This window comes from Cibotium barometz, chromosome 18 (assembly GCF_041138505.1).
Source record: "Cibotium barometz isolate CiBa-2024 chromosome 18, ASM4113850v1, whole genome shotgun sequence".
Taxonomy (NCBI): Eukaryota; Viridiplantae; Streptophyta; class Polypodiopsida; order Cyatheales; family Cibotiaceae; genus Cibotium; species Cibotium barometz.
Window position 1 is genome coordinate 13,628,086 of NC_141063.1, and position 15,803 is coordinate 13,643,888.

Here is a 15,803-nt window from a genome sequence, read left to right on the forward strand (position 1 = left end):
ATCCACCATAGCTCATCACATTGCTGTAATTTTAACATACTTTTGGCTATTGATAGTTGATTTTAGTGGAAAAACTCGATATACTTTTTCAAGGAAAAGTCTCAAAGTTTTTGAAAAAATCAAAGGCTATGCTACACACAAAGATTAGGAGTGGGACCATAGTAGTCTTTTTCATGACTGCACATTATGAATTTTTCGATAAATTTTAGTTTTGCATTTCAAAATTTTGGGATATGTTCACTTTATGCATGCCCTAATTGTACCACTTGTCCAAAGATACGAACATGACTCAAAAAGTCACAAATACATGATCTTTAAGCCACTGTACCAATACCAAGGATCAAGGATAGTATTACCCAAGAAACCATACTCTCCATACTTTCATTAATGCATGAGCCAATTTCACCTTTATCTCCAAAGAAACTAGATGCTAAACATCTTTGGCAAAAAATGCTAAAGGTCAAGAGCTTGAAGTTACATATTCCTACAACCAATGCCTTGTTACTTCAAGCATATCTTGGATGGCAAGGACCTATGTATTATTGATTAGGTGTCTTCTTGTGTCTGTAGATCTAAGATGATACAAGAGAAAAACGTGACATAAGTGAACCTCTTCAACTATGCTCTCATGTCTTGGATAGCAAGGACCGCGCGTTAACTATGCTCTCATATCTTGGATGGCAAGGACCTATGTATAATTGATGAGGTGTCCTCTTGTGTTTGTAGATCTAAGAGGATACAAGAGAAAAATGTGACTTAAGAGAACTTCAAATGCTCTCATGCATGAGGTGATGAATGTCATGAGCCCACCTCTATTACGGAGGTACAAGAGAGTCCTCATTGGATGGAGGCTTTACAAAAAGGATATTCATTCTTTAGATCTATATTTGGGGTCTTGCGAACCATCTAAAGAAATGTAAGGTTATTATGAAAAATTGGGTGTGCAAAATTAAGTACAACTTTAATGGTGCTTTGGACGTGTGCAAGGCAAGGCTCATTGCAAAAGGCTTTACTCAAGTGGAAGGTTTTGACTTCTAGGAGACATTTTCTCCACTACAAGCTTGACCACAATCTAAACAATCCCATCTGTAAAAGTTGTGAAGAGATGGCTGGTGCTTTAAACAGATTTGAAGTACATTTTCCTCAACATAGTTCTTGAGGAGGTGGTATATATGGAATGGCCCCCAAGTGGTCTACAAATATATATATATATATATATATAGCAGGCCCCAAGAGAATGGTACCAAAGGATTAAAAACCTCTAAGGGGATGCATATGGTTATTGTGCTATATAAATGTGGATGGTCTCATCATGATGGGAATCACATAGAGAAGGTCTCAAATGTGAAGCAGTTATTGAAACAAGAGTTTGAAATGAAAAAACGTTAATAGATGCATTATCTTGAAATCAAGGTTTGACAACACCTAATTATATCTTCATGTCTAGAGATATGCTAGCAAGATACTAAAGGCATTGGGAATATCAATGCAAGTTTGATGGAAGCGGATCATAGGCTGTTAGTGGGATGCATATGGTTATTGTGCTATATAAATGTGGATGGTCTCATCATGATCAAATGTGAAGGAGTTATTGAAACAAGAGTTTGAAATGAAAAAACGTTGATAGATGCATTATCTTGAAATCAAGGTTTGACAACACCTAATTATATCTTCATGTCTAGAGATATGCTAGCAAGATACTAAAGGCATTGGGAATATCAATGCAAGTTTGATGGAAGCGGATCATAGGCTGTTAGTGGAGGACACCTTGCCACTAGTTGACGAGACCATGCACAGTAGGCAGTCTCATTTATCTCTCAAAACTTTGTCGCTCCTTCATTATGAGTGTGCTGAGTAGGTTCTCTTAAAATACCCAGAAGAATTGTTAGAAAGGAGGGTTGTAAGTGTCATCAAGTATACAACAAGATAGTTTGCTATATCGCATCCTTTATACTTTAGGCATGACGTTGGTGCATATTGTGACTCAAACCAGAGGGTATTGTTTCATGCTTGGTTCATATGAGTGGTTTCTTGGACCAGTAAGAAGCAACTGATAATGGCACTCTCATTAACAAAGTACAAAGCTACATGTTTTGTATCTTGGAAGACACTCTAGCTTACATAGACTCTAGAGAACATGGAAGTAGTGGGAGACCATTTTGATAACCAAAGCCACATGGCTATTGCAAAAAAAACCCCAATGTTTCATGCTTGCATAAAGCACACTAAGAGTCACTATCACTTTGTGTGCTAGATGATCATGGATAGAGATGCCAAATTGGTGTGTGTGTTTTTCAATGGGAAAAAAATGCTAACATGTTCACCAAGGCTCTTCACAAAGATTAATTGGCCCACATAAAGCACATTGTGATTCATTGTCACTTTGTGCGCTAGATGATCATGGATAGAGATGCCAAATTGGTGTGTTGTCCAACGAAAACAATTATGCTAACATGTTCACCAAGGCTCTTAGCAAAGATTAATTGGAGTGGCATTGTCATCAACTCAACATCAAACCTTGATGGCCATGATCATATTTGAGGGAAGGTATTAAAAATCAATACTCCGGATTATCAATCAAATCCAAGGTTATTCATACAAAGAAGCATATATATCATCCAAATTTTTCCCTCATAAACAACATGTTACCTCACATCCCAATTAGTTCTTTCCATAGATATAAACACCAATACTAATCTTATGTTAAAATAATTCCAATTTGTTCATTAGTGGTTTATGTAAGAAACATGTGGGGTGTAACCCATTTCACTCTCACATAATGAGGATCAGTTATAGATTGTCTGATTATCTCAATGTTGACTACAAAAGATGGCGACCTCCTTAAGAATGTCATCGAGGCTAGATATTGTTTTAAAAAGGTGTGATAATAGAATGACTTATAGGCTGAATGAGTGAATACGTGGGTACAACCCCCTTCCCATGCCCCCCCCCCTTTCCTACAGACCTCTGTTCTATTGTACCATAATGAATGGAAAAGAATTGGAGAGATTTTTTCACAAATTGTACAAGCATCTTTTAAGACATGCAACTTTCTAGACTTTTAAAGTGAGACCTTTTGCTCTTCTTGGGTGTTGCTTTTAGGAATAGACAACACCAAATGTAGTTGATGTTTTTGGGAAAAACAAAATTGAGGGCTATATCTATCTATATCCTTAGCTTTCTCATGGCACTTGACATCTCCTTACTAATTCAACAATAGGATTGGTCAATTTAATTGACGATTTTGGATAACTTTGGGAACATATATCTCTTGCATTACTTCGAACATATTTCCACATGACAAAAGTATTCGTTATTTCTCACTAGGTAGCTTTGTTGCCTCTAACTATGACATCAAGTGTCATGAATTACCCATACCTTGTTCACCTTGAATATAAACAATTTGTTCATTTTCTTCAAACTTGGAATTATTTGTCTCCATACTATGCAAGTTAATAAGTATTTATCTAAGTAACATTGAGCCCGTATCACCTACTATTAGTTCCATGCCCCCAGTAACAAGCTTGCCCATGTGGCTCATGGGCAAGGCCACAAGGCTTTTGCAGCATGACCACTGGGTTGCATGTGCCCCATGGTAGAGTGTCCCAAAGAAGAGCATGGAACACAGCTCTTAGAGATGTTCATGTGACCAAGTGATCATGAAGTCTTCCAATTCCCCCAATTTGTTCCAATTCCTCCCACACCCCTCCAATTCCCCCCCAAGCCCCTCTGTTTTTCCCAAATTTCCTCAATTCTTCCCATATCCCCAAATTCCCCAAGCCACCTCAACTTCTAACAAATTTCCCTCAAATTTTCCCAGTTACTTAATTCTCAATGTTTTATACTTTTTATTTGTATGTTAAAAAAAAAGCATGAGCATAGTTAACGTGCCTTATCTTGATGAGATAGTTCCGGGTTCGTGCTTAACACTTTCAAAATGTATCGTACCTAACATTTCTTTCCACCTTGCTCCCTCGCCTTTGTAATGGATGAGTAACTGAGGAGTGTTCCTTGTGGCAATTGTGAATTATGTGCAATCATGAGAAATTGGTATGTTTATAAAATCTTAGTAGGTGTGTTGGCTGCTAATGGGATTTTGGGTGAGAGAGAGAGAGAGAGAGAGAGAGAAGGGGGGATCATCGCCGCATTCGATCAAGAGATGGAGACCTTTCAAGATGCAGAGGAGTTGAGAGGGTTGTGTAATCTTAGATTTTGTAATCTGCAAGCAAGCGTTGTTTCCTTGTAGTGGGCAGTCACTTCTTCTTGGCCCAGCCAGATGCCCCCTCCTTGCAGACCTTTGACCAGCTGGGCCAAGTCACCACCAACTCTGAGTTCATTCACAACAAAGCAGTGAAGGAGAGGACCTAACTGAGCATGGGTTAGGGCATGGATCCATGTGCATATGTGACCAATATTAGTCCCTTGATTGGTGCAACTCTAATGGATGTTTGGAGGTTAATAAGCACCTTTTAGGTGTTGTTTTCAGCTCCCTTAGGCAACTGTATCCAAAACATGATTTCCGTATGCCTACTCTTATTGAAGTGGTCTGCTTTCCGTATGCCTACTCTTATTGAAGGGGTCATTAGCTGTAAAAATTAATAGAAATGGAGTACACCTAAAATATGCATGGACAGAAAGGTAATGAGCCAGAGAACAAATATAAATGGCCTCAAATTGGCCCATATCTTAGAGCAACTGCACTAAAGGTAGCCACCCTTTTGGTTTACATTATCCACCTCTTCCTGCAACTACACGTCATCTCCACGCACAGTACTGCAAGGGATTTTGTACAACCACAGTAGAGCTAAATTAGCATGCAGCTCTTGTAGAGGAAACTCTATGCTGTGACTCCATGGAGTGGATAACTTCCCCATTCAAAGGTGGGCACACAGACTGTAGGGAGGAATCTTCACATTGTGAGTTCTTTATCTCAGAGGCCGCCCCAGTACAAAGCGAGTCATTATGCAGAGTCTCTTTAAAGCCTTCAACCTCCAGTAAAGCAGCATTGAGGCCATAACTTCCCAACCCTGCAGACTCAAACGAGCGAGCTGCCTCCGCCAGAAGTCTCCGTGTTTCTAATAGAGGAGCTATTGCGTACTTATCTTTGGCTGCTGCTAATTCGAGGGCATTTGCAGCTCTCTTTGCTTCTGCCATGAGGACCCTGATTGCAAAACGTTTCCAATTCAGGACAGTTGAGAATACCAGCAAAAGAGAAAAATATTGAACAGTAAGATATACAAACATACATGCACACGCACAAGGATACATACACCCATATTTACATATAGAAACGCAACAGATACATATATATTTAGCATGACCTAAGGCCAGACACCATGCAGTTTCATTGTGAACCCTAGTCCAGTGACGAGTTGCTGGTGTACCACCAAGGGTGGTCAAGTCAGTGTTTAACAGTGTTGAGTGTTACACAGTGACCAGACAGTGTCATGCCCGTCCCGCATTAACCAGATGAACCCTCTTGTAGGATTACTGATGTACAAAGGCATCCTGTAAGGTGTCCGACAGTCGGTCAATAGTCACGTCAGAGTAGACAAGTCGGGTGTGTGTGAACCCATTTACAAGTGATACGAATGACACCCAAGTGGGAAAAGCATGTTTTGTGGCCTTGGTATGGACGTAGACACACGTGCACCCACACATAGATTTAAATCAATTGAACATGGAAACTGAAGCCATTTCAAAACCATACCTCGCCCGTTCAGTCAGCTCCTTTCGTTTCTTCTCCTTGACAGAGGCACGACTGGCACGCATTCGCTTAAGTTTCTCAAGCTTGTTCAGGGTCAAAGGATCCTTGTATGCTTGGAGAGCATTTTTGGCTGAATTTAATTTTATAACAGGTGATTTTTTCTCTGGCATTGCTATACTGCCAACATCATCATCATCGAGTACGGAGATGCCGCTTTGTTGATTGACATTGACCCTCTTAAGAGTCCGTCTGCGCCTCCTTTCCCCAGGTTGTGCACCACGATTTGACAAGTAGGTGTGTAAACCACTGTGCACACTTTTCCTATAATTCTGATATATGTAAGAATAGGGTGTCAAAAGGCAAGCACCAAAAGCATACAACAAAGCTAGTTTAGAATAGCAACCCTAACAGTCAAAAAAGAGACACATGCCTCTGAGAGATCCTATAGTCCCTTACAGGATCAGTCCATTTGGCTTTAATCGCTTCAGATATTTTGGTTCTATGATCAGCTGATTTTTGGTCCGTCGTAGCTCTTCGTCGTCGCAGCTCCTTCCATGCAGCTTTTAGCTCCCCCAATATGGTAGTATAACTGTCCCATTGGTACACCACATCCCCATCACTGCCTCTCCTAGCTGCATCTGCAATCATCTTGTTCCATTCTACCACACAGGATTCTTGCCTCTTCTGCACCTTTCTCTTTGCATCCCATATGTTGATGATAGCAGTCCTTATTTTCAGCTTCGTCTCAGAACTGCAGAAGACATGTTTGAATCAGTATTGGAAGTAAACCTCACCAGGAACCAGCTCAACCAACATACTGAACAAATAGCAGCAAGGAAAAACATGTATTGAACTTGCATTAAAGTAGCCCTGCATGTGTACCAACAAGTCCAAAAAGTTTTTATCCAAAAACTGGACATGCAACCATACCCTCTGTGCAACAACTGTTTGACGTGACTGTCCAAACTAATGCACTCACCCATCACAAGAAAACCCTCACCACGCAGGTCACCTCTGTAGACCATCCAGGAATGATGATCCAGGAGGGCTGGACCTTAACCTGTTTGGCTTGATCAGGGTCACCAAATGTCTTTGAAAATTAAAGCAAAATCTACTAGTTTAGGGATTGCAAGAATAGGTCAAGCCTACCTTTGTCTAGGTCTGTGCCTTTGATAGTGTGTTAGCAAAATGCGACGAATACCCCTCGGGGGCTGGCATTTCAAGCACAAACAGTGCTGGCGATCAGTTTACAGGCCAGCCCCATGATCCTGACTTGCTTACTTTGAATCTGGGCGTCAACAAGGCGGTTACCTTAACCCACTCACAAAAGCACTTAAATCAAGTAGACTCTCCTCCTTTAAGCATCACTCCTGACATCACGTCCTCATGGGAATCAGCATAAGAGTCACCATTGGAAAGGGCATAGTCATCACCAATGGTCCCCATGGCAGGATCCATCTCCCCCCGTGTGTGTGCGTGTAGGTTGTGTTGAAGACATCGCAAAGACCAATGCTTTTCTACACGTAAGGTTTCACGATGTGGAAATGTTCCGTACTTAATGGGTAAAGAATAGGAAAACGGAAATCTTCACCTTCAAAATCCAATCCCTGGAAATTGGTATTGATTGATAGTATGCACAGCAGATCTAAGGAAAATGTATATGTGCCTCCACAAAGCATTGTATCCACTTTTTAGAATAAAAGAATACCTCAACACGGGACCAGCCTCTAAGGTGCCGAAGGTCGCATCTACGCATGAAAAACACATACGCATGCACCGCGTTACTTTTAGTGCAGATCATGTTTAATTGAGTGAATTATTGCGATCTTACACGCAAACCCTCTTAAAGTTTATGTATGTGAATATTGCATGATGGTCATTGAGGGCTTCAAGTATGAGACTCTCGACTCCAAGGGCCCTAAAGGAGATAGGTTCGCTCTTTAAAAACTCTAGATAGCCACAATGTGACACACCTCACCTATAGTACACAGAGGATAGCATGTACAGGTTCCCGGGCAAGCGTAGGTGCCACATGGCAATGATGATGTGGCAACGATGACATGTGGCAGGTCGTGGACCTAGCTGACAACAATAAAACAAACCGACCAATAGCTTTGGTGCATATATATACGTGGGTGGCCAAATCATCATAATCATCTGCTTTCCTCAGAGTTGGACTTCACAAAGCGCTTCTCTGTAGGCAAGTGCTAGCCATGAGTGTACAATAGGTCACACGACTACAGTTGACCTTTTCACTCAGCCGTATCCATTGTACTAGTTTTAGTTGTATTACTTCTTTCTTGTACATAACACATACGGTAGGTTAGGATTGTGTTGTGTGTGATTCCGCCGCATTGACATTTTCGAAGACGAAGTCGCAAAACTTCCCAGAGGAGGGTTTTTCCACTCCTTTGGATGCAGGGAGGGATGTATTGGACGAGCTTCACTCCCAGTCCAACAGTCATCATTTTACACATGCATGTAGTTGGCATGAGAGGTGCCGTTCACATCAACTACGGTCTCCCAAATTCGTGCTTCCTTCACCGATTTGGCGTTGGGGGACTACCCGTTTGCTGGGTTCTTTCTCCATGCCGCATAAGAAACGAAATCAGTTATTGACGCTTCTCAAGCCATCCAAGTTCAATGGGAGGATTGACGGAGAAGAAGTCACGGACTAGACCTCCAAGATGGCTACCACGTTGGTGGCAGTAGGTGGTTCCGATGTTTTTCAGCTCCATTTGGTGCGTATGGCTTTGACAGGTACCGCCCATAGTTACCAGAAAACGGGAACGGAGGAACCTTTTTAAAACCCCGGAACGGGAGTGTTTTGAACCCCCAGAATGGAAAGGGAACGGGGGCCACATCAGCAAACAAAACTAATGGAATTCTAAAAAAATGTCATTTTAAATGATGAATTTTAATTAGGATAGGCTAAAACTTTGAAAATTTATGTTATGCATGCATAGTTGACTGGAGAAAATAGAGGAAAATTGCTTTTTTTTTACATTTTTCCCTTTCTTAAAGGGTTTTTGGGCTTGTTACTAGGGGGAACATTTCGGAACGTGGGGGAATGTAACTCATCGCACGGGAGTGGGTGTGCATCGCTTTGACCATGAGCACAATTAAACATTTCAGCATTTAATCACAGCCATTAAACAATCCACAAGGCTGAAAATAAAAGTTGCACAACTGACACCACATAGAGGCCGGAATCAGCCGACCCCCTCCCCCCTTCAGAGTATTTCATTATCCAAGGAGAAAAATTACACGTACAAGCTTTGAGGGCCTTACTCTCCCCATGGGAGACACCGGATTATCCATATACAATCATAAACCTGTCCTTCACCCAATATGGCTATCCATCATGTCCTTCCATAGGTGCACAAACATGTTTAACAACCCACATGGCTCTTCCATACACGCATAAACTTGTATGACAACCCATATGGCTCTTCCACGAGCACATAAACCTGTAAACCAGCCCATGTGGCTCATCCATGAACTCATAAACCTGTAGACCAGCCCATGTGACTCATTCATGAGCTCATAAACCTGTATAACAGCCTGCATGTCGCATCCATGAGCGCCAAAACCTATAAACCAGCCCATGTGACTCATCCATGAGTGCTATATATCGCATAAAACCAGAAATTTCAGCAAGCTTTAGGACTGTTTTGCTGAAAAACAGCCATCCGGGGTGTGCAAGATGGTGTAGAGTAGTGAAAATCATCTTCCCCAAGCTGGATATGGCTATGGTGGGCTTAGAAATGAAGAGAAATGGAGAAAAATCAGAGTTTTCAGCCTCCAAAAACTTGCTTGAAGCTCAAACTCGTCCAAGAGATAAATCTCTCATGTTCAAATAAGCAAGAAAATGCTACAATGCCATGTGTAGAGCTGAATTGACGAGTGTGAGGACACTTGTCTCACTTTTATCCTCTTGTCTACCACATGTCCCAAATCCAAAGGCCAAAAATTCCACAATCTTCAGCTCTAAAAATATCCTAGATGATAGCTAATTTCACATCAGCGCTTTGACAATACTTGATCTCTGTCGAATTCCAAAGGTAATGATGCAAACGGAAATTCCATTAGAGATTGCAAAAAATAGCAACTTTCCCTAAAATTTAGGAGATGATCTCTTTGTGTTCCACCACATGAGAAATACATGTAAGCACCACGTAGAAACCTGTTTCATTGCTCAATCTCTCCCAAATCCTCCAGAGTTTGCTATTGACACTTGAGCTCCAAAGCCCATTTCTATGTCCAAGAAACCGTCTCGAGTGCCTGGACCATGCTACGAACACTTAGTTCTTTGTACTGGATAATCCCCCATTCCCAAAGCTTGTACGTTCTTGATCTTTTGGGCATCCAAAGCCCATCCACACATATGAATTTTGGAGATGCCCAAAATGATGACAGGTGATGTTTCCCCCTGGCCATTCCTAGTGGGGGAACGTTCCGGAACGTTACCCCACGTTTCAGAACATCCAGGATTGGGGAACGGCATTCCCCTGTTCCCTAGAGAGGGAAGGACGTTCCCCAATAACTATGGTGCCGCCCTCTTGTGGTGGGAAGACCACCTTAGACACCACCCCATAACTTGTTGGGATGATTGCCGCAAGGTGGTCGTCAAGCACTTTATCCCTGTAGACTACTACCGTTAGCTAAAGCAACAATGGGAGTGCTCTGCCTAGAAAAAGGGTGAGCGGGGAAACCCACTACCAAGCACGTTTTTTAAAGCTTCTTCTCATGCTCCCAAGGACAGTCCGACGGTCGGAGCAAATGGAGCGCTTTGTGGATGGTTTGAAACTATCTTTGGAGACACATGTTCATGCATATCAACCCCGTGATCATTCGGTTGCAGTTCATCTTGCTACGACCCTCTATTGGCTAATTTTGGGGTAGCCCCTTTGGTCCTTGATGCCCTATTCTGAACCATCACTTCTTCTTTTTTCCGAGAAAAAGATCCTTCAATTAATTATAGAAAAAACAGCCACAAAAGGCTAAGTACAACCAGGAAAGGCTAAATACAAACTCACCTCATATAAGGGCGGGAAACAAGTGATCATAGGGGGAAGAGATGCTTCTCCTCCGGCTGGCCGCTCTATGAGGAGAAGGCTATCTCATACAAGTAGTCTGTAATGCCAAATGGGGTCACCGCCTCTATCTGTGAGGAAAGGGTCACGCCTCCAAAGTCTCAAGAAGGCTTCCCGCCGCTTCCACATACGGTCGGAACCTCCCTGCAGCTTCCCCCATTGACCGCGGAGGGTGTGAATGATGTCGAGCCATATGCTCTTGATAGTCTCAGCCGACGGAGTGTGGGTACCCTCGATGGCCTCGCTACATCTAGCACACAGATGTGCCAGGCTGTCACCATTTGGCCACCCAATTGGTCCACCCGTGCTTTCTTATCATGTATGTACATTGGACTGGTGTCCATGGCAGTTGTTTATGCCGGGGATTGATGCCACTCATGTGATACTGTAGACTTGGCTTTCCGTTGGGACTTGTGCCTCCGTGTACATGCCCGGAAATGCTTGGTGGATTGTTGTTCCATTGGGTCTAGTACCTCCTGTACTTGCCTAGAGCACGTCTATTTTGGTATAGTCTCATGAACGCGGATTGTCCATACCAATGCTGCATTGCATAGCATCTTTATGTGCTTGCCTGCAAATGAAATTGCATGTTGTTTTCATGCCTGCATGACCTATGTGTAGTTCCGGGCTAGGGGACGTCCGCCCGTGAACCGTGCGTGTGAAACTGTCTGTTGACATGGTTGTGTGGCATGTGAACAGGTGGTAAGTATTACCCAATCTAGGCTCAAATAGCCCTTAGGACTTAGCCAATATTTATAAGTGAGTGCATTTGGCCACCCAATTGGTCCACCCGTGCTTTCTTATCGTGTATGTACATTGGACTAGTGTCCATGGCAGTTGTTTATGCCGGGGATTGATGCCACTCATGTGATACTGTAGACTTGGCTTTCCGTTGGGACTTGTGCCTCCGTGTACATGCCCGAAAATGCTTGATAGATTGGTGTTCCATTGGGTCTGGTACCTCGTGTACTTGCCTGGAGCACGTCTATTTTGGTATAGTCTCATGAACGGGGATTGTCCATACCAATGCTGCATTCATAGCATCTTTATGTGCTTGCCTGCAAATGAAATTGCATGCTGTTTTCATGCCTACATGACCTATCTGTAGTTCCGGGCTAGGGGACGCCCGCCCGTGAACCGTGCGTGTGAAACTATCTGCTGACATGGTTGTGTGGCATGTGAACAGGTGGTAAGTATTACCCAATCTAGGCTCAAATAACCCTTAGGACTTGGCCAATATTTATAAGTGAGTGCGTTCCCACTTCATTAAAGTTTGGGCACCCAAAAGTCACTTATAAATTATGACCGCTTCCAAGTTCACACTCATTGAAGTCCCGAGGCGGACAAGACTCAATGTCCAGGACCTGATCCTCCCCTTTTACTCATAAATGGACATTTTCCCATGTCCCTTCGCCTGATTGGACCCCAATTCACTTATTAAGAGAAAATTCGTGTTTTCTCTTCATGAAGATTTTTGGAGGCTGAAAACTCTGTTTTTCCACCATTTCTCTCCATTTCCAAGCTCTCCATAGCCATACCCAACTTGCTAGGGTGTTTTCCAAGCTTCCAAGAGTGTTTCTAGGTGCTAATCACTCTCCTACTCACTCCCAATGACTGAAATTCAGCAAAACAGCTCTCATTTTTGCTGTAATTTCTGGTCTTTTTGTTGAAAACCCTAATTTCAGTCTTCCTTTCTTAAGTTGAACCATAGGGAAAGCTTTCCCAAGGTTCCCTTCATCCTCTTGAAGACTTTTGTCGCGAATAAGAACGACAAATCAAAGATCTCAACACTCCAAGGACTTCCATCGCGAAGACTTCCACTGTCATCAACTCTACTTGCTGTTGGTAAGCTTTTATGCTTAAATATGGGAGCAAGTAGCAGGAGAGAGGAACCGGATTACAAGATCACATACCTTGTGTAGTGTTCTCTTGTCCTACGTGCTCTCTTGCAGATTGTTGCTACCATGTGTTGGTGGAACAATAGAGAGCAGATGGTAGGGAACATGGGCACTTGAGAGAGTAGTGTGGGTTGCAAGTCTACATCGACAACCACTTGTTTGCAAGACTATATTCATATGCATTGGTATGGAAATCTGGTCAGAAATGCCCATGACACTATGTACTTGATTCTCCCAAGATCAATATACTTTATTTGAGGGAGGGATTGGCCGTTCCGGCTCATTGTGTGTCTCTTGTCAATTCAGCAATTTACTTCTTGTATTTGAGCAAGTGTCCATCAAATCTTAGTGTATTTAAGTGTATTGATTAGCATTGTGTTCAACCAAGTTACATTGGTATCAGAGTATACGGTTCTCTTTCACTTCTATCGTGAGAGACGATCACCGTGAACACTAGCTATCTCTACACTTAGAACATTATGGACAGCCATACAATGAATGTTGGAGATGCTAATACAAGAGACAAGGACAATGAAATGCATGCCTCCAATGCTTTACAGGATGAGCAAACTCATGTGGTGCACAATAGGAAACATGAATATGTGGGACAGCCGTCCCGTGGCAAAGAGAAGATGCAGGAAGAAGAGTCCATAGTCTTGAGGACTGAACTTACTCGTATGCAGGCTCTTCTCCATGCACAACAAGAAGAATTGAATCTCTACCACCACGAGGATCCATTGGTACATGACCGTTTGAAGGCCAAGAAAGCTGAATCTTATATAGATCATGCAATGGCAATGATTGCTCAAGAGTTACACATGCAACCGAGGGATGCAACACGTGCATACTTGGCTCGTACTGAGGATGCCTATGCAGAAAAGGCAACCATCCCACATGTCTTGGAATCCCCCCAAGTGCCCGAACAAGAACTTATGTCTAAGAGGATGAATGAATCTCCATGCTATGGGAGAGGAACAATCAGTGACTTCACGCCATGCAGGAACACCTAATGTAGCCCGTGAAGGATACAATGTTTATGGCAGTGGTCAAAATGTATGTCAAATGCAATGTGCATGCACAACACATGCAACATGGGCTGCAATTTTCTGTTGGTGCAGGTATTCCTCGTATCTCTCATGCCACTCATGCCTTCCAGTGTGTTCGTGAGGGAGAAGTTATGGCTGAAAATGTATCAATGCATGTTGAGGGGTCAGCCATGCCTTGCTTACAGGGCACATGTATCTATGCCTTATGCATCACCTTTTGGTCCAAAAATGATGCCAGTCATCACAGGGGCTATCCCAATGGACAAACATGGGGGAAAACATGTTGAGATGCACACACATGTATCAAAGTCTCGTGACTTCAAAGCCGGAGACAAGTCTGTGAAGTTTGACACATATCATGGGAAATATGATGCATCAAAGGCACTTGCTTTTATTGCCTAGTTTGATATTGCTTTCAGTGATGAGGATTTCACTCAGAAATCCATGATCCGGCATGTAAGCATGTTCATGAAAGACACTGCTGCCCATTGGTGGCTCACGGAGAAGCTCTCACCGAATCCTGTTAGATCATGGGAAGAGTTCAAAGAGAGGTTCTATGCTCAATTCTTACCTCCCAATGCATTGAATGAGATAACAATGAAGTGGGATTGGGTAAAGCAAAATGAGAGGGAATCGGTAAATGCATAAGTACAAAAGTTTTGGAAAGTGCTTTTGGAGGTGTCTCCATTTATGCATGTCACCGAGGCGAAAAGAAAGAGAAGGTTTCAATCGGGATTGCAACCCGTGTACAAAGCGGGACTACAAATGTATCCTGGTCATACCTTACACCAATTAATCGCAGCCGCCACCACCACCGAGCAATTGGAACTCAAATTGAGTCGATCCAATAAGGCTAAACCCTCGTTTCAAGGCAAAGAGAGGGCTGTCCAAAACCTGCAAAATGATGGACAGCCACCTATAAAGGACCAAAACCAAGATAAAAATGGTCCAAAGGAGGAATCGGTAAATGCATATGTACAAAAGTTTTGGAAAGTGCTTTTGGAGGTGTCTCCATTCATGCATGTCATCGAGGCAAAAAGAAAGAGAAGGTTTCAATCGAGATTGCAACCCGTGTACAAAGCGGGACTACAAATGTATCCTGGTCATACCTTACACCAATTAATCACAGCCGCCACCGTCATCGAGCAATTGGAACTCGAATTGAGTCGATCCAATAAGGCTAAACCCTCATTTCAAGGCAAAGAGAGGGCTATCCAAAACCTGCAAAATGATGAACAGCCACCTATAAAGGACCAAAACCAAGATAAAAATGGTCCAAAGGCTCAAAATAACACTACCAAGAAGCGTCCCTTCAAACTGAGAGACTATGGTCTCACTCCGGAGTAGAAAAAGCAATATATGAGTGAGGGGAAATGCTTTACTTGTGATAGCACTGAGCATATTGCAAAGGCATGCCCAAACAAGAAGTGTGATAATGCAAATGCATCAAAGCCTAATGTGCATATGGTTCCGGATGTGCAGGGCAACACTTCACATGATAGCAAAGATAGGGTTATATGTAAAGCTTGGGGACAGCTCAAAGATCAGCCCGCTTTGTTCATGTTTGATGATTGTGCATCTGAAAATTTCATATCCACACAGATGGCAACTGCTTTGGGTATTGAAGTGGAGGACATGGGTCCTCAAATTGAAGCAGGGACTCCCTTTGTTGGTAGAGAAGTGCAGGTCATGCCTATTTTTGGCAAGTTACGCATACACATTCAAGGCTATGTGGATCATGAGGATTTTCCTGTGGCGCCTTTGAATGGCTGTGATGTATTACTTAGAAAGCCTTGGCATACACGTATTGATCCGTGCAAGGCTTACAAGACTAACAGGATCACCTTCATGCATAAAGACCGAGAACATGTAATTGATGCTGGTGAAGAGGGTGATACTATTCCCCTTGTATCTCATGTACAAATTAAGAAAGTAATGAAAAAGAGTGTTTTTGCGTACTTGATTTTTGTAGTAATGAAAAAGAGTGTTTTTGCGTACTTGATTTTTGTACGAGATCATGTTGAGGAAAATAAGGTACATGTAAACACTCTTAGTA

General features: G+C 42.6%; 1 protein-coding gene across 3 annotated transcripts in view; it reads right to left on the bottom strand.

Annotated features, from left to right (window-relative positions):
* Positions 1-4,655: 4,655 nt before the first annotated feature.
* Positions 4,656-15,803, bottom strand: part of LOC147628967 (uncharacterized) — a 37,643-nt gene continuing 26,495 nt past the window's right edge. For 2 of the 3 annotated variants that reach the window (XM_086812149.1, XM_086812147.1), the window contains 3 exons: positions 6,138-6,458; positions 5,711-6,028; positions 4,656-5,161 (listed from right to left, as the gene is read on the bottom strand). In XM_086812149.1, the coding sequence (XP_086668275.1) occupies positions 4,810-5,161; positions 5,711-6,028; positions 6,138-6,458 (991 nt within the window). In that variant the 3' untranslated portion in view covers positions 4,656-4,809. Of the gene's footprint in view, positions 5,162-5,710; positions 6,037-6,137; positions 6,459-15,803 lie in introns of all 3 variants that reach the window. The other variant, XM_086812148.1, reaches the window with a different exon arrangement.